This window comes from Dromiciops gliroides, chromosome 3 (genome assembly GCF_019393635.1).
Source record: "Dromiciops gliroides isolate mDroGli1 chromosome 3, mDroGli1.pri, whole genome shotgun sequence".
NCBI classification, from domain to species: Eukaryota; Metazoa; Chordata; class Mammalia; order Microbiotheria; family Microbiotheriidae; genus Dromiciops; species Dromiciops gliroides.
In genome coordinates this window covers 405,298,801-405,325,423 of record NC_057863.1, presented here as the reverse complement: position 1 = coordinate 405,325,423, position 26,623 = coordinate 405,298,801, and the positions used below count along the sequence as shown (strand labels likewise).

Sequence of the window (26,623 nt, the reverse complement as noted above, 5' to 3'; positions counted from 1 at the left end):
CCAGTTGCAAGCATCCCCAGAATGGGAAGCAAGCTGGCATCTCTTCAGGGATATCAGCAGCAGCTGCTTCCCTCCTGTAACCTCCCCTCCCTTATTACAATAACAGATTGATTGCACAGTGGATAAGGCTTCCATTGATTTCATGTGACTTGTTTATATTTCTCCTGCCACTCACACCATATGAGAACATCTTTTACAGTTATAAAAGTATGTCTTTGGTAAGACCCCAGATAATAAACATTTATAAAGCACATTTTTTTTTAAATCCTACCTTTTTAAATTTATGATTTAATTCAATTCAGCAAACATATATTAAACATTTACTATATATGGTACTGTGATAGGCCCTCAGGAGGATAAAAGGATAAATAAGACACAATCTCCTTGCCTAAATCGTGAATCTATATATTTAGTTTGTTCTTTCCACTGAATTCCAATTGTACATTTCTGACTTCTGGACATCTCTACTTAAATATCCCACTGATACCTTGAATTCAACATTTCCAAAACTGAAATTCATCGTATTTGCCCCGAAAACATATCAAAAATGCTAAAGATCTCTCACTTTGCCCTCCCCCCCGCACCCGCCCACTATTTACTCCTACCATCTTTACTCAGACTCTCCTTGCCTCTCACTTAGCCTATTGTAATAGCTTCCTAACTGGGTTCTTTTCATGCAATCTCTCCTCTCTCCAATTCCTATAAATTCTTCCAATGACTCAAATAATCCTCCTAATACATAAGTTTGATAAGGTTAAGAACCTTTAGTTTCCTATTGTCTATCAGATAAAATTCAAACTGTGCAGACCAGCATTTCAAGTCTTCCCCAGTCTGGTTCCAACTTCTCTGTTTTAATCTTATTTCGTTCTGTTTCCCTTCATACATTCTACATTCAAGCTCAACTGGAAAGCAAACTCCTTGTAGGGAGCTCTCCATGGCCGTATTCTGTTTAATATTTTAATCAATGATTGGATAAAGCTATAAGTGGTCTTTTTGCCAAATTTGCAAATGACACAAAGATGGGAGGAATAGACACACTGGATGACATACACAATTCAGAAAGATCATGGATATATTGGATACTCAGCATTTTGTTCCCTTCATAGCCTCTCTGAACTTAGTGGGCCAGATATCATCTCAAATTCATATTATGTTATTCTACAAACCTACCAAAATCTTTGTTTCTTTTTACAAAGACGTTAAGGTAGGCCTCAATTTCCTTATGTATAAATTGAAAGTAATGGACTAGATTATCCATAAAGTCTTTTCTAGCTTTAAATAGTAGGACCCCATGATCTGATCCTATGGTATGAGTTGAATGGAGAAAAGGAAACAAGAAGCCCAAATCAGTCAGTAAGCCAGGGATCATTGTGTAAAGTGTATTGAGTGGTTGATATTTCAAAGCCTCCTCCAGGCTGCTTTACATTTCTTTTCTATATATTTTCTTCTTTTTTTTTTTTGAGATTGAGGAAAAATTATAATTGTTTTCTTTTCCCCCCCATAGATTTATGCAGTCCGATCAGTTGTCCCCAACAAAAGCAATAATGAAATAGTGCTGGTGCTACAACAATTTGATAATAATGTGGACAGAGCAGTTCAAGCCTTCATGGATGGTAAGCCTGATTTTTTCATTGATCCAGAGAGATCAAAACCAGCCATTATCTTGTAAGTTCCTTAAGAAAGACAATGCCTTTTCTCTCCCCAGAGCCCATCTCTAGGCCTTATAGATAGTGGGTCCTTGCCTAATTAATGCTTGTTTAATGAATGAAAATTGAATATTCAATGTTTTTTACCCTCTTAATTTTTCTTCTAACAGATTCCATCCAGACCAACTACTGCCTAAATTTTTCATTAAGTTCCCTTAGGTCCATGACTCACTTAAAAAAAAAAAAAGTAAGAGAACTGCTGAAAACCACTTTTCTCTCCTGGAAAAACCTTTAGATGTTTTCTGTGAAAGGTAACAGTTATAATCCTACTAATCACTGGCAATTCACCTGTCATGGAAATCAGACTTGATTGGCATTTTGACAATCAAGTCCATTCTCTACTAATGGTCATGGTGTCTTGTGGAGAATGATGTTGATTTAATGGTTTCCTTTATCTTGGCAGGGACATATGCTTTATCCTGGACCAGGAAGGCCATTCACTATGTGTGGAGTTTAAAGCAAATGCAACTAGAGTAACTGTATTTGTCCTTGTGACTAGAGTCCTTACATTCAGGGCTTAAGGGGCTCCATAAGCTTGTCTCTGATTTCTCCTATTCATGAAGTATGACCCTGTTATCCCCACTCAAGAAAAACTTCTCTTATTTATATCTAACTCTGTTACCGACTGATCTCTCTAGGCCTTTTTTTTTTCAACTGAAACAAATCAAAAATAACAAGTTTTAACTTTGCTGCTATGAATGGAAAATCCTTAGAAAGGCAATATCTTTTTAAATATCAGTAGGTAGAGCTATCTAAATTTAAATGAAAAAAAAACCTTACATTTATATTATACAGTCTTAAGGATTGCAAAGCACTTTATGTATGCTTATACAACCCTGTGAAGTAGGTTCTATTATTATTCCCCCTTTATAGCTGAGGAAACTCAGACCCAGAGAGGTTGAGTGAGTTGCCTGTCATCATCAAGCTAGAAATATCTGAGGCAAGATTTGAACCCAGATCTTTCAGATTCCGTGTCCAGCTGTCTAATTATTATGCTACCTTTCAGCCTCACAAACTGCTCTTAGGAACAAAGGATACAGAAAATACATGTGCCTGCTCTGTTTCCTACCACTCTAGACCCCAGTTGTCTAGTATTGTTCCTGGCATGAGATGACAGCACAAGACCAGGATCAGTCGCACATGCAAGGTCCAAATGACCTGGGGCAATTGAGAGTGTAGTGTTTTACAGTTATATTTAGACAACAAAAAGTTGGCATGCTTCCAAGAGGGAACAGTTGGAAATAGAAATAGGAAAACTGAGCTTGCATAGATGTAACCAATTACATGCATGTCAGGTGGCAGGCACACTGGGATTGGCACAGTGTCTATGTTTAGTGCTATTTGGTACCACTATTGAATCCTACCAGTCAAATGACTGCTGTTACTGACTTGGGTCCCTTTCCTCACCTCAATGTGAAGTGGGAGAGAGGAGGAATCTGACCCCACCTCCCCTTCATCACTAGTTCTGTCAACTTCTGTCTAGCTTTACATCCCTTCACTCCTTTCAAGGGAAATTGATGCTTCAAATTGGGTCTGTAAAAACCACTTTCCATACCTTGGATTGATGCGGTTCCTCACCAATAGGACTCCCACACTCCCTACAGGAAATGTTTTGAATACAAAGTGGTCCTTCTGAAAAGCATAGTAATTGATAGACTGTCACCAGATCAATTTGTATTTAAATAGTCTCCCATGAAAATTTGTCTCCCACGAAAATTTCACCTTGCCAATGTTGTTGCTTCATTAATAAAGCCCTCTGATTGCTAAGAAACCACTATTCACTGATTGGTGCACCAGTGGAAATCCTCTTAAAAACTACAAAGAACCAAAATCATTTGTTAAAAGTCCTTTAAGGGGCACTAGATTTGTAGAAGTTTAATAGGCCTCAGGCACTTTGAAATTCATGTACACAGGTTATTTATGGGTGGCCCAAATAGCTTTAAACATTCCAAGTTGAGTTCAAATTGAATTATAAGAGTTCTGGAACAAGTTGCTTGGCACATAGTAAGTGCTTAACAAATGCTATTTCATGCATTTTTCATTCATTTATGATATTACTTCTTTTTCTTCTTTGGAATTCCGCTCTGAACATTTGACCACAAAATAATAGAACTACCAAGTTGGAAGAGACCTCTTAGACCACCTAGTCTAATTGGTGCCTGAACAAATGGTTCTACAGACTCCACTTCCAGATTTTCAGTGACAGAGAGCTCATTTACCCCTTTCAGAAGGCCCCTTCCACTTCAGAACAGCTCTGATTACTATTAAAACTTTCCATTTACCCTAACTCTGCTGTCTGGAGTCAAGCAGGATACATCTAATCCTCCCCTATGACAAACCTACAGATATTTAAAGACAGTGATCATGCCCACCCCCAGCATTCTCTTCTTCCGTTTAAACACTCCTAGCTCTTTCATGTAATTCTCATAAAGTGATCCAAATTTTGAGTGTTTGGGAGAAATTTGATGTTGCACAACTAAGCAGGAAATGGGCACCTCTCCTCGAAGATGGAAAATACAAAATTAGGGGAAATTGGCTTAAATTATTTCAAGAGAATTACAGATTGGTTCTAAGTAAGAACTTCCTGGAGGATTGTAAAACACTTGGAAGAGTTTACTGAAAGAAAGTTGTAATTTCTTCCTCAGAGGTCTTCAAAATGATTAACCAGGACAACCTTGATAATTTTGGGAAGTTTTACAAATGAGTAATCTAAGGTCATGTAAAGTCCGAATTACTGGATTTTTTTTTAGCAGACATTTCATTATGTCAAGTGCTTACAGTAACTTGATCAAGGCTAGCATGTTGACTTAATGGAGTCCCCGCCTTAATGAATAGAATGATCATATAATTAGCATTTCAACTCTCTAGTCAAAGCAGTGTTGGCAATAATATATTGAAAAGAAAGCAATTAGGATACTACTCATTTACCTAAAACACACCAGAGACTGGTCTGAAATGTTTCTTGGTTTAGAAATTTCCTTCTTCATAGAAATTCTAAAATTTTAGAAGTGGAAGCAATGGTTAAAAAAAATTATTGAGTCTAACTCCCTCACTTTATAGAGATGGAAACTGAAGCCCAGAAAATTTAAAAGACTCATCCAAGGTTACAGTTAGCTGTTGGCAGAACTCAGGCATAGTGCTTTTTCTGCCAGACTACCATTGCACATTTTTACTGTGAAAAGATTGTATTGGTAATATATAGATTATATTGAATATATATATATCTATGTGCTAGACCCTAAGTTCAAATATAGCCTCAGATACTTTTACTAGCAGTATGATGCTAGGCAAGTCATTTAACCTCTCTCAGCCTCAGTTTCCTTTACTGTAAAATAAAGTACCTACCTCCCAAGGTTATTGTATGAATAAAATGACATAATATTTTGTTAAGCTCTTTGCAAGCCTTAAAGTACTATAGAAATTCTAGCTTATTATTAATTACTACTACTACTGTTGCTGCTGCTGCTACTGTTACCACCACCACCACCACCACCGCCACTACTGTGATTATTGTTGTTGTTGTTGTTGAAAGCAGACAGTATAATAAACTTTTCAAGCCTCCTCAAAAAAAATTGGGTGTGCCAATTTACACAAAGGGCAGCTAGGTGGCAGAGTAGAGAGAATCAGGAAGATTCATCTTCCTGACTTCAAATCTGGTCTCAGATACACACTAACTGTGACCCTGAGCACATTACTTAACTTGTTTGCCTCATTTTTCTCATCTGTAAAATGAATTGTAGCAGGAAATGGAAAACCACACCAGTATTTTTGCAAGAAAACCCTAAATGTGGTCACAAAGAGTTGAGCTTGACTGAAAAGACTAAACAGTAATGACAACAACAACAAAACATTTTTCTTTTACTGATTGCTAACCATTTATTCAATCCATAGCCACTTGACCTGATGAGAAAAGTCCTTAACAATGAAATATCAACCATGATTATCTTATGCTCACCATTTCCATTTCTAGCCCAATGATCAGACCACTGACAGTTTCATTCTCCAGAAAATCATGACCCTATGGGACCCAATCTTTAAGTTCATTATTCCTCATCAGACCACTCAGTTCTCTTTAAAAGATAAACAACTGCTAGACCAATTACAAAGCAGTCCAGTCAACAAAACATCTTCTTCATGCCAATGAATAAATGAACTTTACTAGACTAGTTCAGATGATTTATTTACTTGATAACTTATGTCCTTGAAAGTATTTTAATGTATTTTAAAACTATTCTATAAATCTAGATTTTTCATTATTTCAGGTTTGCCTTTCCCCAATTAGTAGGAATTGCAGAAGATTTATTATATATATTGTGTGTAAAGGGATTGTGAGAGCATCTAAAACTAAAGCTTTAGTTATAATGAACTTCCATCGCTTCAAAGTGACAGTCTCATAAACAATTATATCACTGTACTATAAAATCAAGATTATATCATCTGTTCTATCCACCTTATAAACCGTAGGTCTGGAACAAAAGTGTAAAAAAGAGCCAAGTATGATTAAATTGCATGATATCGTTTCTGTAGTTATCAGAATTTGGAGTAATCTGGTTTGGGTTGGGTTTTTTTTCACTGAGAAGGTTACAGATATACTTCTCCATTCATCAAGTGTGACAAGTTTATTAATTTTACTTTTGAGGGTGTATTTATCGAGAAATATGTCATTGTCTCTGAGATAGTGATGATATAGTGATGGAAAAGTGGAAGGAATTAATATTTTGGTAAGGCAAAAAAAACCTATGGTTACATGAAGATGTAATTCTAGGAACAACTACATAAGAAATACATGTTGGGTTTGTGTTTTTTAAGGCAGAATATGTTAACAAATAAACCAGATAAAAATTATCCTAAGATAATATGATGATGTTATTTTTATTGCTATTTTATTATCCTAGTATGTTGACTGATCTTTTTCTTTTTCTAGGCAGTGCAATTCAGGTGCTGAAAGAATGGAATATGACTGGGAAGAAGAAGGTAAAGTACTGTATATTGATCTCCAAACAGTTGCATCCCCAGCCAGACTCTTCATTTTTTCTGCTGTAGCATGATGTTTTATACTGATTCTATTCATGGCCATATCTGTATTCATAAAGATTACCCCAAAACAAACATTTCACATTATTAGCCACTTCTGATGTTCTGATATGACCTGTTCTTAATAGAGTCATGACGGTTTTTTAGGAGCATTGTTCCTTTTTATGCATATTCCTTGACCATCCCTTTAATGATACTTTCTGGAAGTACTCGCAGTCCCATGTTCAGGGAGACATCTTCTTCCCCCAGGTATGCTTATATCTTTTCACTCAAAAAATAAAAATTTAAAGAGAAGTTAGTTCCAGAAATTTAAAGGATTCTAGGCTAAATGCAGATGAAATCATCCTAGAGCATGGTGGATGAGAAGCATCAAATAGCAGCTCAGATAGACCAGAAATTTCTAAAGTAACTTTCACATGTTTCCTCAAATAAAAGAAACCTGCACTAGGTCTGGGTTGCTTTATGAGACCTTTTCCAGTAATATATGTGTATATGTTGGGGTGTAATATGTGTATGTATGTATGTATATATATATATATATATATATATATATATACACACACACATATATACACATATATATACATATATATGTGTACATGATATATGTGTATGTGTGTATCTCTACATATGCACAATTGCATATGCATTATATAATATGTAAAATGTATGCATATGTATAGTAATACTGTATATTAATATATTCTACATGTATATGTATGTATGCACACATGTGTCTTATATGTACTGTGTAATACTATATTTTGTACATAGTCTATGTGTGCATATACATTTATGTGTATATGTATATAATATGTGTATAGAAACATATGTGTCTTTGCATGTATATATAGTACTATATGTGTTGTAATCTATTGTGTATATGTTTTGTGCATATATATACATGCACACTGTATGCATTATGTATCTGTATTTTGTGTGCATGTATATGTGTGCATACATGTGTGTACATATTTTATATAATATTATAATAGCTTAGAGATGTCCTACAAGATCCTACATAGCTCTAAATCTATGATCCTATGGTACTATGAACTCTCCGAGCACAAAGGAAAGGGTACTTCTTATAACCCTGTCATATTTTTTTGCTACCACCTGTAGTCACACTCTCATTATGACTTTCTAAAGAAGAAGGGAAATGGAGTCTCCTACTTATATACTACATTTGCTGAAGTTCACTCCTCACCCAAGTACCCTATTTCTTCATTCTGCCCACACATGCAGAGAACTCTTAGCTGTTGAGTATACTCTATGATAAAGACACAATTACCCTTAATCTTTGGCCTGTTTCAGGGCTGTAGGCCTATGTACAAAGGACTGATTTCCTATTCTCTCCACATCCGGGGAAATGTTTATTATCACAGAGTTCATAGGCTCAAATTTTCAGAGGCAGAAGGGAACTTAAAAAGCCATCTAGTCCAATCTTCTCATTTTACAGATAAGTAAAGTGAAGGCCAGAGAGGTTAAATGACTTTTCCAAGAAATGCCATGAGAGACTGTGTTGAGTTCATTGCTAAAATCTAAATGTTATCATCTCCCAGTGTGGCACCACCATCAAAAAAGGAATTGAAATAAGAGGATCATAGATTATGACTTGAAAGGGATTTCAGAGGCCATTGATAGCAAACCTTAAAGTTCTATGTTAATACTAGCTATTATCATTATTATTATTAAAGATATTAATGTTCAGGGAAATCATGGACTGAGTTAAATTTTTAAAAGACATGTACAGGAAAAAAACCCTCCAAAAGACATGTACAGAAGATGAAAGCAGGTCCATGTAACAAAGTGTAAATATAAAAGCCTTGCGTGGCCCTTTAAGAATAGCATCAGGATTGCTAATGTTCAGAATGAGCTGAGGCAGGCAAGGAAAATTTAGGACAACAGAAAGGGGTTTTGTGCATCTACATTGGTGAAAACAAAAAAAAAGGGATGAAAGGCTCCAGTTTGTCTGATATGACCTGTTCTTAATAGAGTCATGATGGTTCTTTAGGAGCACTGTTCCTTTTTATGCATATTCATTGACCATCCCTTTAATAATACTTTCTGGAATTTTTCTAGGAATCAAATACAGGCGACCTAGAGTATAATTTGAACAGCAGGATGACATTTGCCCCTTCCCTGGTCCTGAAGTACTTCTGTTCACCACAGCCTTTCAGATATCACTGACAGTGACTCAGCAATCACAGTTGCCAATGCTTTCATTACTCTGGGATGTTGTTCATCTGGGTCTGGAGACTTGACCTTATCAAAAGCAACTAGGTGCTCTCTTAGTATCTCCTTACTTATCTTGGATATCAACTTTTTAATAGCTATTTTTGTGTAGTTCTTTCCAGGTCAAATGTCATTCTCCTTTGAGAGAGAAAACAAAATTAGAATCAAGCAGCAAACCTTTTTCTTAAATGTCAGTTTTCATTCTCTCATCTACCCCAAGCAGTAGGCTGATAGCACCTTTGATTTTTATCTTTTCCCCACAAAAACCCTTTCTGTTGTCCTAAATTTTCCTTGCCAGCCTCAGCTCATTCTAAACATTAGCACTCTTAATGCTCTTCTTAGAGGACCATATAAAGCTTTTGTATTTATGGTTACCTGTCCTTCATCTTCTGTACATTTCTTTTCTTTCTTTCTTTCTTTCTTTCTTTCTTTCTTTCTTTCTTTCTTTCTTTCTTTCTTTCTTTCTTTCTTTCTTTCTTTCTTTCTTTCTTTCTTTTTTTTTTTTTTGGTGAGGCAGTTAGGGTTAAGTGACTTGCCTAGGGTCACACAGCTAGTAAGTGTGTGTTAAGTGTCTGAGGCCAGATTAGAACTCAGGTTCTCCTGACTCCAGGGCTGGTGCTCTATCCACTACTCCACCTAGCTGCCCCTGTACATGTCTTAAAAATTTAATCCAGTCAATGATTTCCCTGAACATTAGTCTCCTTAATAATAATAATGGCTAGCATTTATATAGAGCACCTCAGAGAGCCTTACTATGAGTAACTGCATGCGGAAGCTATTATTATCCTCATTTTGCATTTGAGGAAACTGAGGTTGATAGAAGTTAAGTGAATTTTCCATCACCTTCCCTGCTAAATCCATCTCTCTTCCTGCATATTTCCCCATTTCTATGGGGACAACAAAGTCCTTCCAGTCCTCCAAGTTCACAGTCTTGGAGTTTACTTGATTCTTTCATTTCCCTCACCCCCATAATCAGTCAATTGCTAATTCTTGTAATTTGACTTCCACAACATTCCTGGCAGCCTTCCTCCATTCTCTCCACACATCACACATGCTACCTAGGTCAGACCCCATAGATCATTTTTGTCTGTACTAGTGTAATTGCTTTCAGCCTCTCCCATCTCCAATCCATGCTTTGAATTACTGATATGAACCTCTTAATGCATGGGTATGACTTTGTCATTGACTAGATCAATAACTATCAGTGGGTCCCTATTGTCTAAAGGATAAAATTCACACTCAGGCATTGAAAGTCTTCTGCAATCTCTTTCCAATGTAACTTCTCCATTCTTATTTGACTCTGCCATGGACCATTCCCCTATCCCCAGGATGCACTCTCTCCTCACCCCTGTCTTTTGTATACCTTATTTTTCTTCAAGGTACCACTCCTACCTGTTCTGCTTAGCTTTCTTTGATCTCCTCTCTTTCCCTCCTTAAATTTTAGGACACTTTGCTTGCTCTTTCCTTTGCCCCCATCACTCCTTACCTCTTATAATGCTTAATATATCATGCACATCATACTGCTTCTCCATAACTACCCTGTCCCTGGTAGAAAATAAGCTCCTTAGGGGCAGGAACCATTGAATTTTTTTTTCTTTAAATCCTCAGTGCTTTGCATGCAGTAGGTGTTTAGTGTACATTTTTAGAAATTGAATTGCATGTGTTACATCTGGATATATGACATTTTGGTCATTCTGGGCATTTCAGGAGCATTGTCTGCATTACATGGAATTATATGCTACAAATCTCTCCATTTGATTTCTCAGATAATTGATGCATTACCTGCCATTCGACTTTTGGTATGGGGTAGAGGCTTTTTGGTCTAATATTTTTTTACAGGGCAGTGAGGGTTAAGTGACTTACCCAGGGTCACACAGCTAATAAATGTCAAGTGTCTGAAGCCAGATTTGAACTCAGGTCCTCCTGGATCCAGGGCCAGTGTTTTATCCACTACACCACCTAGCTGCCCCTGTCTAACATTTTTTGTAGTAAAATTGTATGTAGTTTATTACTCAAAAACGTTGGTAGGCAGTGAATTAGCTGTGGCGGGTAATTGTTAAATAATGCAGCTTTACCTCCCCCAGGTTCCGTTAGAACATCTGGAAAATGAATGTGAAAACACATTTCATTTCATTGAGATATTTAATTGGTCTCTTTTATTTCAAGGATTCACATAGAATAATTTTTCTTTCTTCATTATTGCTTGTTCTAGAACAATAAAAGAAAACGGAGCAAGTCCAAGCAGCACCAAGGCAATAAAGATACTAAGGATAAGGTGGACAAGACAGAAGCAACCTCCCAAGTACCACCAGGAATGTATAATTGCCATGCAAATGGCTGTGACAAGGATAACTCCTCCACTGAGTCTGCCCATGAAAAAACAGAAAGACTCCCTCGTGAGAAGAAACCCTTAGCCACTGAGGAACCTCTTCAAGCACAAGCAGAAGTTACAGGTCAGTGCTTGCATGCTAGGTAAAGAATGGTCATTCCATTACTAGGACACAGAAGAAGCAAAAGCAGGTAGGCTGTGCTTTTTGTGTTGTTATTAATACAACTATTACAAATGAAAAGGTTTGTCATCTGTCTGATAGTGATTTAGCTGAAGACAGAATAACCACAATGTCAGGGAAACCTTTCTGTTGACATACTGAGAGAAAGAATAAATGCCCAACCTGTCACAGAAATCCTGAAGGGAGTTGGAAAAGTGCTAGTGGCCATTTATAAAGAAATAGAACATGCTAGCTGGTGACTTTAAGAGGCAGCCAGCATCGCACTGTAGCTGTGCTAAAGTTACCAGGGTGCCTCTGGGCAAGCTGCCATCTTAACTCCTTGCTCAACAAAGTTTTTAACTCAGAAAAAAAAAATCTTAGAGGATTTTAGAAATGGATTTCTGAGTACATCACAGAAATCGACATGGAAATAGAATTATTGCTTTATAGAAATTATCTTTATGGTGAATTTTGCTAAAACAAACCAGTTTTTATAAATGAAGTCTATCTATTTGCAAGTTCTTTGAATATAATATGACATATTAGACATTTTATATGTCTAAAAAGGTTGTGCATAGTTTTGTTTTTTTAACTTCTGGACATATTCTATTTTCTGGCAAAGCATAATCTTTATCATACACATAATCACTCAGATTGACAAATGTCTAAATGCATAAATAATATAATCATCACTCATCAAATAACTAATTCTACTAACTTGCTGTGTGACTTTGGCAAGTCATCTGTAAAATATGGGGATTAGACTTGGATGATGTTATCACAGATTTATAACTGGAAAGGACCTAGATACCATTATACAGATGAGAGAACTGAGGCTGTGTTCAAGTGACTCATCCAAGATCATACCAGTTAGCAGTTGGCAAGGCAAGGATTCAGTCTCAGGTTCTCTGACTCCAGTGCTCTTTCAACTACATCATTGATCTCTTGGCAGAGTGGAAGAAATGCTGAACATATCAAGAGACCTGGGTTTGAGTCCCACCTTGGACACTTATTAGCTCATTAGATTACTTCATAATCACCAGCAAATCACTTAAACTCTGAGAAACTCATTTTCTTATCTATAGAATGGGGATAATGATTCTTGAATTACTTAACACACAAAGCTGTTTCTGAGAAAAATGCTTTGCAAACTTTAAAATGATATCTAAATGTGAGTTATTATTATCATCATTTCATTCCCATATTTTGATGTAGTACATAGAAATGACCCTGAGACAAGACTCCATTCCTTTACTAGACCTCTGTAGGCACCTACATGGCTCCCTGGATAGAGCAACAGGCTGGGAAACAGGAATACTTGAGTCCAAATCCAGCCTCAGACATTTATTAGCTGTGTGACCCTGGGCAAGTTGCTTAACCTCTGTAGGCCTCAATTTTCTCAACTGTAAAATGGAGATTAAAAAAAAGCACCTGCCTCCCAAAGTTTTTGGAAGAATCAAATTAGATAATATTGATAAAACACTTAGCCCGGTGTCTGCCACATAGTAGGTGTTTCATGAATGCTTATTTCCTTCCTTCCTCTACTATTCTTTCATACTTCATATTATATGACTTTTCATGGGTAGACATAATAACTGCTTTTTTTGTTGTTGAATAGAAGTCTTAGGAAATAAGGTTACCCTCCATGGGATCCACCAAAACTTCCTCTGTGTAATGCCAGTAGCAGACAGAGCAACAGGGATGCCATCACTATGTTTTATCAGCATTTCATCCTATGTAGCTATGTTACACCCAGACTGTGAGCATTTGGCATGGCAGCATCTATTTAAAATGTTGTCTTCAGATTTTTCTGGATAAGTGTGATGTCTGGGCAAGTGCAGGCGACATAATATTTCACTGTTTACTTGCACAGTTTATTATTAGTATCAATCTTTTTATCATTTTCATCCTTTTTGATGTTCAGATAGACATCATTGTTAAGGTCCCTTCTAGTTCAAAAATTCTATCATTTTGTTGTCATTCAAAAAATGAGAAATTCCAAAGAAAGTGATGAGTGACAGATGTTTTGAAGGCAGTCTATCATGTGGAAAGGCATTGGATGGACGATGTAGGAAAGATGACAGAAAATAGAGCTGCCCAACTAATAGATTAGATCCCATGGGGCATTAAATGGCCAATTAGAAGATTTTAAACTCGATAGAACAAGCCAAGGATATGCCTATTTTGACAAAAATGGAAAAATTGAGTCTAGGTTCATTGATTCCAGTGTTCAGAGAATCTATGTTGATATTGCAGTGACAAATCTGGATATAAACTCTAGTAAAAAGAACACTGTTTCTGGGAGTCAGGATATGCCCTGTAGTCTCAGTTCTTCTTACTCACAAGTCTTTGAGCTAGCCATTTCCGTTCTCTGAATCTCAGTTTCTTTTTTTTTTTTAAGTGAGGCAACTGGGGTTAAGTGACTTGCCCAGGGTCACACAGCTAGTAAGTGTTAAGTGTCTGAGGCCGGATTTGAACTCAGGTACTCCTGAATCCAGGGCCAATGCTCTATCCACTGTGCCACCTAGCTGCCCCTCAGTTTCTTGATTATGTAAAATTAATAAAATGGACTAGATCAGGGCTTCTTTAACTTTTTCCATTTGCAAAACCTTTTTGCCCAAGAAAATTTTGCATGACCTTGGGTATATAGGTATATAAAATAGGTATACATAACCTTTTACTGTTACCAGTACCATATGGGTTTCACAACCCACAGTTTAAGAAGCTAGGGCTTAGAGTGCTAGGCTTGGAGTCAAGAAGTCCTGCATTCAAATCTAACCTCTGACACTTATTATCTGGGGTGGTCAAAGAAACCAGGGAATAGGTAGGATTATGGTTAGGTCTTGAGAAACAGGAAGGATTTTGAAGGTAGAGGAATGAGAAAGGTCATTTGAAATTACAAAAACAAAGGCAGAGGGGCAAAAAATAGAAAGATGTGTCTGGTGATTAATGAGTTCACAGTAAATGGTAAAACTTATCAATATTGCTCCTTAACATTTTTAAGATCTGAAGTTGGGTTCAGAACACTAATTCTCTTACATAAATAAAATTGTGACTCAGAATCAAGAACTGCAACAGATAATAACCTTTATCATAAAATGATGTCCTTGTAAAAGAAATCACCACTTGTCTAGTATCAATCTAGAATTTGTTTTATTTTCCTTTAGTGTTTTATTTGCTCTAAGTTTCACAGTGCTTTGATTTATTAAGCTTGAGAAGAAGGAAATTAAATAATTAAGAAGAGGCAGAATCCCAACTTGCCTTGATATTATTTTCATTTGAATCACTTTCAAAATCTAATTGCTCAAGTTATCATTTTGACATTAATCACAAACCAAAGGCCCATCAAGTATAACACATTAGAGGAACTACAGTCCATGTTCCAGGTGTGCCTGATTGTTCTCTGTGGGAGTCCTTCTGGCACAGTGAGTAGAAGACGGGTCTTTGAATATGGAAGACCTGAGTTGAGTCCTGGATCCAACCCATACTATTTGACCCTGGGCCAGTCATTTACCCCCTCAGTCTTCCAGTAAACACTCTAACACCAGGTTACAAAAGTATTAGTGGATGATCAAGAAGACAAGAGAGCATTAATTAGCATCTTCTATATGATAGGTATTTTGCCAGGTGCTAGGAAAATAAAAGGAAAAAGCTCTCAGGCAGCTCATATTCCTGGAGAGGAAAAAACATGCACACATGTAAATGAAACATGACAGGTCTCCATGAATGACTGGTTACAAATGGGTATGGAAAACATATGCAGAGCAAATGCAGGGTGATTTCAGAGGAGATACTAGGGCAGGGTGTGTCTCATGGAGCCCTTTGGCAGTCTGGTGAAGCCTATGAGCCCCTTCTCAGAAGAATGTATAAAATTTTTTTAAAGTACAAAATAAACAAAATCTCAGACACTTGACACTTACTAGCTGTGTGACCCTGGGCAAGTCACTTAACCCCCATTGCCCCACAAAAACAAACAAACAAAAAACACCAAAATAAAATAAAAGTAAATGCATAAAATAAAATATATTGGATTCAGAGGAAACATTGAAAATAGCTATCAAAATATTCAAAAACATATTTGTGACATAGTAAAATATGTAATGGTGGATCTTTTAACTATGGTCAATTTGAATAATGAGCATAAAGGATATTTTTAAATATCTGCAATGACTCTAAAGTAATATGAAAAATAACTATGATTTCTATTGGTGATGAAGCCCATGTATATTGCTAAAAATATTGTCATTTCTTGCCTATATTCACAATCAAAGGAAAAGATAAATTTCAGTTAGAAATTAATGAAAATAAAGATTTAATTTTCTTCAGATTCCTATTCACATCCTCTTACATATAATCAAGGATTCCTTGGGCAATTAGCACAGTGCCTGGCATGTTTTTGTTGTTTAGTCATGTCTAACTCTTCATGATTCTGTGGACTATAGTATGCCAGGCCCTTCTCCACTCTTTCTCAAAGTCCATCCAAGTTCATATTCATTGTTTCCATAACACTATCTCTACATCTCATCCTCTGCCATCTTCTTTTCCTTTTGCCTTCAACCTTTCCCAACATCAGGGTCTTTTACAATGAGTCCTGTCTTCTCATTATGTGGCAAAAGTATTTAAGTTTTGGCTTCAATTTTTGACCTTCCAGTGAATATAGCCTGAATTAATGCTAGTTGACTGACTGACTATGGATCCAGGTTAAAAACCTCTGCACTAGATCAGTGGAAGAAGTTTCCATATTGTGAGTTTCCTTCTACTGATGAAACCACTCAAATGATTCCTCCCAAAAAAGTTACGTGTAAATCAAATGTATTCTAGAAATTCAGATATGTTCCAGAAATATACTAGGGGAATTCTTTTTTTTTTTTTTTTATGGGGCAATGGGGTTAAGTGACTTGCCCAGGGTCACACAGCTAGTAAGTGTTAAGTGTCTGAGGCCGAATTTGAACTCAGGAACTCCTGAATCCAGGGCCGGTGCTTTATCCACTGTGCCACCTAGCCGCCCCGGGAATTCTTAATTTAAAGAAACGCTTCTATAATCCCACAAATATTGTTGAAGCTCCCTCCTACTTTGGGCAGATCACTCTATAAATCAGCATTCCTGTGATATATCTGTTTTGGCAAGTCCTGTATTCTTGCACTTGTTTTTTTTTTCTTTCAACAGGACCTTTCACTCCTCTGTTTGCCACTGGTTCATTCAGAATATCTAGCATTTATTGAAGCATTTACAACAATACGTGAGCTTGTAATGAGAGAAGATACATGGGTTTCTGTAGAGGGAAAAAAAATCCACTACTTTATTTACTTTCGCATTAGTACAATGATTATTATAACTCAAAAGAAAAAGATTTGGTCCTATCTAATGAAATCTAAAAACGTGTTATCCTCTCCCCCCTCAAGAAAATAGGGTAACAAGGAAGTTAATGATCGAAATCTTCAATAAGTTTCATAATGAAAATAGTTCAGTAGGAATCCTGGAAAAACAATTCACAAGAAAAGTTTTCCACTCAAGCTAAATCATTATAAGCAGGGAGTCATTGACTATTAGAACTATGAGAGATCCACAGTCTAGTCTAATTCTCTCTCATTCAGTGGATTAGAAAACAGAGGCCCAGAGCTATTAAATGACATATTTAAGTTACATAGCTAATAAGTGGCAGAGTTGGGATTAGACCCAAGGTCACCTGACTCCTACTTCATTGTTCTTTCTGTAGAGTTTGATTCAGTTTTTATGTTTGTTTAGGTGACTGCTAAAGAAAAAGGGAAAAAGCAGGGGCACGCCAGTTCCTGAGAACATGAAAAATAAATTCATGACTAATAATAACTAGCAATCACCAATAATAACTAAAGAAATAAAAAAAAGAAAGAAAGCATAATAGCTTTTTGAAGTTCCAGGCAGATGGGGGGGATTTTCAGCATGACTGAAAGGCAATCTTCAATCTGTTCACGGATGTTCATTTATCAGACTAACAGGCTCAAGGAAACTTGCTCTGGATAGTCCATTTGGGCAACAGACTGTGAATCATGTGTTTTATCTTTTTATAACACTTTGACATTCAGAATCTCCCTTTTTTTCTAAATCCTTAACCAGTTAAGCTAACTTCAAGAGATGTGCAGGTGGTTCAGGGGTGTTAGTGTGACTTGCTAAATGAAAAATACCTACAAAAAGCAGAGACCAGAATTAATGGGTTTGGTTTTGGTTTATGTTTTGTTTTTGGTTGTTGGTCGTTTTTGCTTTTTTAATCCTCCATCATTTATAGGTCAAAAATACCTATGTAGCCATTCAATGGTACAATGGAAACACATGCCTCCACAAAGCTGCCAAATTGACATTCCTAAAATACAAGTTTATGTCACTCACTCAAAAAATCTTCAGTAACTTCCTAGTACCTCTCAGATAAAATAGAAAATCTTCAGCTGAACATTTAAATCCCTCTACAATCTGGTTCCCACCTACCTCTCCAGTCTTATTTCATTTTAATCCCTTTTCACTAACTGTCTGTTCAGTCAAATTGACCTAGCAGCAGTTCCCTGAACCCAGCATTCCATCTGCCTTCATCCAAGGACCCCATGTCTGAAATATGTACTTAGACTCCATGGCTTCCCGCGAAACACAGCTCAGAGCCACTTCCTATTTGTACTCTCATGGCTATTTGTCTTGAAAACATTTATATACTTTGTGTATATGTGTGTGTGTGTGTGTGTGTGTGTGTGTGTGTGTGTGTGTGTGTGTGTGTGTATATATATATATATGCATGTGTATACATGCGAATAAATATATGTATACACATACACATGTACATTTGTTGTTGTTGTTGTTGTTATGCAGTCATTTCAGACTCTTTGTGATCTCATGCAAAGATACTGAAATTGTTTGCCATTTCCTTCCCCAGCTCATTTTACAGATGAGGAAACTGAGGCAAACAGGGTTAAGTGGCTTGCCCAGGGTCACACAGCTAGTAAGTATCTAAAGCCAGATTTGAACACAGGAAGATGAGTCTTCCTGACTCTGGGCCGGCACTCTATCCACTGTACTCCCTAGCTGATGTATATGTGTGAGTGTGTGTGCGTGCTATGTATATGTGTGTTTATGTGTGTGTATGTATGTGTATCTCCTTGTGCCTTTTACCAGAGAATATTTCAGGATAGAGACTTTCATTTTTGTTTTCATCTTCCTAGCACCCAGCACAATTTTATGAACATGGTAGGTCACCAGGTGGCAAAGAGGATAAAGTGCTAGACCTTGTTTAGGGAAGATCTGAGTTCAAATCCTACCTCAGGGGCAGCTAGATGGCGCAGTGGATAGAGCGCTGGCCTTGGAGTCAGGAGTACCTGAGTTCAAATCTGGCCTCAGACACTTAACACTTACTAGCTGTGCGACCCTGGGCAAGTCACTTAACCCCAATTCCCTCACTAAAAACAAAAACAAACAAACAAACAAACAAAAACAAATCCTACCTCAGACATTATATCACCCTTCATAAGTCACTTAATCTCTGCCCGCCTCAGTTTCCAAAACTATAAATTGAGTACAATAATAGTACCTATCTCTCAGGTTTGTTGCAAGGATGATATTAGATATCATTTGTAAAATGTTTTGCAACCTAAGGCATTCACTATGTAATTCTGGGCAAATTATTAATTTCTGTCTGACTCAGTCTCCTCATCTATAAAATGGGAATAATAGCACCTGCCTCACAGTGTGGTTGTGAAGATAGAGATAACCTGTAAAGCACTTTTTAAACCTTAAATCACTGTATAAATATTAGAAACTATTAGCTACTATTGTTAATTGACTCCAGATCAGCATTTTAATCAACCCATTAGAAATATGAAGCTTTGTGTTAACAATTAGAGACCTCAACTTAAAGCTGAAAGCTCTGACTCTAACCCCTAAAGTCAATATTGTGTAGATTGTATAGTCCAGGCTCAGTGTCAGGCCCTGATATTCTGCTTTTTTTTTTTTTTGTCCATGAAGGCAAAGACATCAATTGCCATCCCTTCCTCTACCTTGCCCGTGATAGGAAATACATCTGAGGTGACAAAACTTTTTTTTATTTGAAAGTGGAGGTGATATAGCAATGCTGCCTACTTCAGAGGGTTGTTGTGAGGAAACAGTTATATTGAACCCATAGGCAGGAGCTTAATATTTGTATCTGAGATTTTAATGTGCTAGATAAATGAGAAAACAAGTTTCCTCTACTTTTATTCAAATTACTAATTTAGCGTCAAGTATGTAGAAAGATAATTAAATTCCTACACATTTGTAAAAAAAGTGTTTTATAAATCTTAAAGCATGATATTAATGCTATTATTATTAGAGACAATTTTTTCATATTTCATTGAATTGAGTATATCAACATAAAGGTTTGAAGTTTAGAGGTTTATTTAAGTTTGTACTTATACTTAGTATACAAAACTACTTAAAACAGAAAAGTTAAACTTGAGCATAAAAAATTATTTTATTCTGAGGATTTTATTCATATATGTATATATACATATATGTGTAGAATATATATTAGCTCAAGATAGATATTTTACACAAGCCAAGCAATAGCATCATGTTTTTCTTAAAAATACGTGTATGTGTGTGTGTGCATACACATACACATATACAGAGATAGAGAGAGAAAGAAAATCAGGCAAGGCCAATAGAAAAACAAATTCTTCTCCTTGTCTCTCTCTCTTTTCCTGGATCTAAATAAGACTGCAACCAGGTTTACCCATACCCTAAATTAATTTATATGTGATATAATCATTTATATTATTTAGGAGTGGCAGGGAGGGAAGAACTTATCAACTGAGTTATATTAATTTGAATTGGTCAAGCCTTCATTTGCTACAGAAAAAAGGTACATTTTTGTGGTATGTATGTTTAATAATCCTGAGATCAGTTGCTTAAGATCGGTAGGTATTTATATTAATCACCAGGTATCACAGACTGGTTAAAATCTCATGCATTTTTATCTGCTTCTAAGTGAATAGTCAAAGTATGCTTTGAGTAGTATAAAAATGTAGGACTTCAGAAACAGACAAATTATAACCCTACAATTTTGATAGGCAGTGCCATGCAAAATCCTGTTTTCTTTATCAGTGCGCCTTTTAGAAATGCATATATTTATTTATTTAACATAGAGCAGCTTTAGAATGCTGTTTTCCTCAGATGTGCTTTTCTGAAATTTTATCTACAAAAGCAATCTCTGGCACCATCTTAAGTGAGTGTATAAATAGCTGAAAATTAGTTTCAGAACTATGTAGTTGGCATAACCTCTTTAAATTAGGTTTGAATAGCTTGTTTGTAGACATAAAAAAACTTCCTTCAGTAAAGCTCAACTCCATGTAAATATACAAAGCTTTTGGGGGAGGGGAATAGAGAAGCAGAAGAAGAAAAGGCCTTTGGAAATTTTCAAATGTTAAGGATTGAAAAAGATATATGTTTGATAATTTTTAACACAAATCCATGGGGTACATTCATTGTTCTTCCAAGAAAAGTTTGTTTTCATGATATGTTTTTTAAAAATCAACGTCTACAGTTCTTCAGTATAAGAAAAAGCAAGTAAAAAGCACTGAATGTATTCTGTGTGTTTCTGTAAAGTCACATATTCAAGGATCAAACATGGATGAAAGTGCATGAACCTTGAAAAGCTTCCTATCTGTTTACAAGCTCCTGCCATCATCATTCCCATGACATTTAAAATTAGAGATCTCTAAGTCAACAGTGATGGAATAAGTTGTGGCACTTATAGGATATGTAGAAGAATCTTAACCAGAACCATCAAAGAACCAAGTGTCATAAGCAATTTTTGTGGGGAAATGGAGAGATGTAGGATAAACATTAAAAAAAAAAAAAGATTGATTTCAAATGAGTTGAGTATCTGGACTCAAGGAGTAGTTATTAAAGAGTTCCCAGTCAGTTTGGAACATGATCTCCGAGAGACTATCCCGGGGATCTGTGCTTGAATCTGTACTGTTTGATATTTTTCTCAAGGATATGGATAAAGAGATGGATGGCATACACATCAAATATGCATATGACGGAAATCTTGGGGTTGGAGGAGGGATGGCTAATACATTAGATGAACCAAGAAGATCATATAAGGGCACCACTTTTGTTTAAGTATTTGTGGGATATTTAAGAAGATACAATCACATCTGCAAGTGAGCCTTGCCACACTAAACTTTTGTCCTGCTCTACACTTAATTGGGATAAATAGAGACAGTCAGTCTCAGGGTGATATTAATGCTGCCCCCTTCTTCCAACTGGTAGGACCAGTGGGGAATATATTGGCCTTAGCTAACCAGTGACAAAAGTTACATCTTCCTTCCTTCTCTTCCTTCCTTCTCTTCCTTCCCTCTTCTGATTCAACAAAAGAAAGCTATCGGCAGCAGACTTAAAATGGATAATATTTTCTGCTACATCAGAAGTATCAGAGAAACTTCAGAAACTACAAGAGCCTCCATTTACTTCTCAGTGTTCCAGATGGGGCCCAGGGATCCCTTGCTTGGGAAGTACCCCCAAAATGTTCCATTGTGGGTTTAGTGTCATGTCATATGCTTCCAATATTCATCTCAACAAGCAAGGATCATCCTCTCAAAACTTACAGGGGATTCCTCCGATGAGTGAGAGCACTGATGTGTGGCATGGCTCACTTGCAGATGTGATTGTATGTTCTTTAATACCCCACAAATGCTTAGACAAAAGTGGTGGCCTAATATAATCTTCTTGGTTCATCCCAGAAGAATCCCAAGATGCTTTTTTAATGTAGTTAATAGAATGAGTTGCCAATATTATCCCCAATTCTGTGGTAACTGAGTAGTTCTTTCCCCTCTTGTTCTGGGATAGAAGGACTGGGTAGTTCTTTCTCCAGTGCCAGATGTGGAAATCTTTACAACTTGGAACTTCTGCTACTTAGTTCCAGGGTCACTATAGCACTGACAGAAAAGGAAATAGTATTATGGCCATAGTAAGTACTAAGGGAAGGGTAGTTCACATAACAGTTCAGGATTATAGGGCACATTACAGTTTCAGTTAATTCAAAGCTAATCCTCTGAGTTTCCTAAAATATTAGACATTTGTTAAGTAAGACATCTGGACATCCAAACTTTCAAACCCTCAAAGTTTTTACTAACAATGAGGCAACTGTCAGTGAACTTCAGAAACCTGAAAACAACAACTGCCAGGGAATCTATTCATATTTCTGCTTGTTCACATCCTAATTCTCTTATGACACCAGCCTTCTCCCTCATGCTAATTAGCATTATCTTACATTTAAGCAGTTTTTGAATCCTGAGTAATTCTTTTCTTATTCCACAGCTGCTAGCTAGTGTATTAGGTTGTAATTTAAAGCCCCTATTTTCTAAAAATAAAATAGCTGTTTTTTGAAGCTCAAAAGAAATGTTTTCTTTAGGGTTCTGATTTTAACAATGCCTCTCATTTTTAAAAAAATGAATCTCATCTGCTATCAGAGAAGAGAGAATAGAAGGACAAGTCCAGAAGAACCTGTACCACTCAATGGTAAATGTAAATGCAAACATTTTAACCCTCCTTGTAGCAATGATCCTCCCTTTATGGCAGCGGAGGGGTCACTACTTTGATCAGTCACAGCATATACATGCTCCCAGTGCTTACTGACATTATTCACGCCCCTTGACCAAATATTTCATTGTGTGCTGTAATTTTCTCTCAATTAAAAGTTTTAAAGGGTACACAATAAGAAGTTCAAGCTAAGCTATGCTTTCTTTGATGTGCAGGCAATTTCATGATGGATTTAGCTTGAATCAAGTTCAGATCCCTCCTTGCGAGGACTTACAGTCACACTGATGAAGTGTTAGGTCAGGCAGTCAGTAAGATTTTCATAGACATATTAGTTTCATGAATGTTGTGATCATTACTGTATATGGCAATGTAAGCCTGATGCAAAGGAAGTCTTCATGCCTTTATTTTCACGTGTGCAAACCCTTCAAATGGACCAGAATGAATAGGGATGAGCCAAGTATCTTCAGCAGGCTGGGCTTAGGATTCACAGGTCATGGATTCTAGATCTTGAGCTGGAAGGGTCCTCTGAGACCATCTAGTCTAACCACTTCATTTCACAGATGAGGAAAATGAAGGCAAGGAGGGTTAGTGGAGTCACGGAGGTCATGGAGTATCAGAGGCAAGATTTGAACCTAGATCCTTTGACTTCTTGTTCAGTTGTTTCAGTCTCATCTGATTCTTCATGGCCCCATTTGGGGTTTTCTTGGCAAAGATACTGGAGTGGTTTGCTATTTCCTTTTCCAGCTTATCTGACAGATAAGGAAACTGATGCAAACAGGGTTAAGCCACTTGCCCAGGGTCACACACCTAGTGTCTAAGGCTGGATTTGAATTCAAGATGAATCTTCCTGTCTCCTGGCCCAGCCCCTATCTGCCCCCTTATACCATAGAAACCTATGAAATCTACATATATATCCAAAGTAGTTTTGCAGAATAAAATGACCTCAGCTACTTAAGGACTCAGGATGAATGTTTTAACCCAAACTATTACACGATTTTGTTATGGAAGGAGTTTTTATATCCGTCACTCTACATCTTTCAAACCTTTCATAGAGTAATTTTCTATTACCTCTGATTTTATGGAGAGTACACTTGAGGTAGTACAGTTGTCAGTAAACTTAATGCTGTCAGTGTCAGGGGTGAAGCATTTTACAACTCAGAACCTCTGCTACTTAGCTCTAGGATCAATTCAGCACTGAGAGAAAAGGAAATAGCACCTTGACCACAGTTAGAACTAAGGGAAGAGTAGTTCACATAATAGCTCATGATTATATGGCACATTATAGTTTAAAATGCTCTTTCCTAACAACAACCCAGTGATGTAAAAAATGAAAGTGTTATTGTGCCAGTTTTATGAATGCAGAAACTGAGGCTTCTGACTTCTTGCTTCTCACAAATATTTTTTGAAGATTATTTGAAGAAAAGAGGATTAGAAAATAAATTTCAGTTTACTGATAGCAGCAACAATAACAAAATAGTAAATTATTATTAGAAATACAGAAATTAGTGAATGAATTAATTTGTAGCCCTTCAGCTAAATGTGACTTTCAGGAAAACCCTGTTAGAAAATACTGCTTGCGGGGCGGCTAGGTGGCGTAGTGGATAAAGCACCGGCCCTGGATTCAGGAGTACCTGAGTTCAAGTCCAGCCTCAGACACTTAACACTTACTAGCTGTGTGACCCTGGGCAAGTCACTTAACCCCAATTGCCTCACTAAAAAAAAAAAGAAAGAAAGAAAATACTGCTTGAAATAAGCTTTGTGTCTTTCACCATGTACAGTTGGACAAATATTTTCTTTTTCCTGAGTTTCTTGCACTTCCTACAATAGTAAAAGAAAGGAAGATGAAAAAGAGAATGTCTACCTATGGTATTATGGGTTTTAGTGCCATTAACTAATTGTATGACTGAGCTGGTTCGTCTGTAAAGGGAGGCTCTTAAACTAGATCAGTATTTCTCAAACTATATTTGTATAATCCAAGTGTTCTTTGTGACACGGGAGTTCTCTGAGAAAATGTTGATGTTTATAGTAGCTTTTCTTCTGAATTAGTCAGCATAAAATTATATATATATCAAAAATATCATGTATAGCATTTACATGAAAACATAATAACAATAACTAGGATTTATATACATGTCTACTATATTCCAGGCATTGCACTAAACACTTTATTATCTATTTTTGCCTCAAAACTGGGTAAACAGAAACCAAGGCACACAGAAGTTAAATGACTTGTCCAGGATCATATGACTAGTAAGTGTCTGAGTCTGGATTTGAACTCAGGTCTTCCTGACTCCAGACCCAGTGCTCTAGCCACTTTGCCACCCAGTTGCCTTATATTCATATTTCTATTTTGGTCTCAAATTTTCCCCAATTCTCAGGGACATTCCTTGCCCCGCAAATTTCCCAGATTAGCATATATGGCTGTCTCAGCATATTTCAAGACCAAAAATATTCCATGGACAAATTAGTTTGGGAAACACTCTGCTAGATGATTTCTGAGGACCTTTATAGTTCTGAAATTCCATTCTAGGATCATTGTCATTTCATGCTTAAAACAAATCTGTTAGCATGTCAGAGCAAGTATTATAATATCTGTATTACACATGAAAAAACAGACCCAGGGTGATCTTCAGTGATCCACTCATCAATTTGTTGCTATCTTGACATATTTATAATAAACTCCTTTTAATTCTTAAAAAGAAAAAAAGAAAGGAGAAGAAAAAGAAATAAAACAGTCTCAGAGAGGTCAAGGAATTTGCCAAAGGTTACACTGGGATTCAGTGGCCTAACTGGAACCACAGCCCAAGACTTAGATGCCAAGAACTACATACCCTTCACCGTCCTTCCTCTTGTCCAGGGTTAAGGGACACAAAGCACCCATTTCTTCTCTTTATGGAAATACATCAATTTCACTATTGATATTTTATCTTCAAGATTATTTTCAGGATGTGATTAATTATCCCTTAAGTACAGCTTTAATTGCTTAGAGTTTCATTTTTTTTTTTAATGTAACAGACCTTCTTTTGTCAGTGCCATTTGAGAGAAGATTCCACCAGTTATAAGGAGAAAATAGAAGTGGGAGGGGAAACAGAATTATACCGGCTACAGGTACTTGAAGCTCTCAAAAAAACCAGTTCCACAACTCATAACCACTTTACTTACAAAAAATATGCTGGGCCTACCGAAGGTTTTGGTGAGAGATAGTAACTCTTTCAGGCCTCTAAAGTGCCCATTCAATGCACTGCACTATTGATATAATTCAGTCTAAAAAGCATTTATTACACATGTGTCATGTGCCCAACACTATACTATGTACAAAGTGGGAAATTACATAGTTCCTGCCTTTAAGGAGTTTTCATTCCAATAAACCTATCCAAAAGAGTCAATAGACACAATATATTTATTAATATTTTTTAAATGCCAAAAAACGAAAGCTCTGAAGAGAATCTCATTTCCTGGCATAGCTAACATTTATATAGCTCTTTATGGTTTATAAAACACTTTACAAATATTCCTTCATTTGTTCCTCACAACAACCCTGGGAAGTAGGTGTTATTCTTATCAATATTTTACAGATGAGGAAACTGAGAAAGACAGTGACTTGCCCAGGATCACACAGC

At 36.6% G+C, this 26,623-nt stretch overlaps 1 protein-coding gene across 6 annotated transcripts in view; it reads left to right on the top strand.

Moving 5' to 3' along the window:
- Positions 1-26,623, top strand: part of SPATS2L (spermatogenesis associated serine rich 2 like) — a 246,150-nt gene that overhangs the window by 166,896 nt on the left and 52,631 nt on the right. For 5 of the 6 annotated variants that reach the window (XM_043998905.1, XM_043998904.1, XM_043998903.1 and 2 more), the window contains 3 exons: positions 1,505-1,613; positions 6,631-6,680; positions 11,188-11,428. In XM_043998905.1, coding sequence (XP_043854840.1) covers positions 1,505-1,613; positions 6,631-6,680; positions 11,188-11,428 — 400 coding nt within the window. The remainder of the gene's footprint in view (positions 1-1,504; positions 1,614-6,630; positions 6,681-11,187; positions 11,429-26,623) is intronic. The other variant, XM_043998908.1, reaches the window with a different exon arrangement.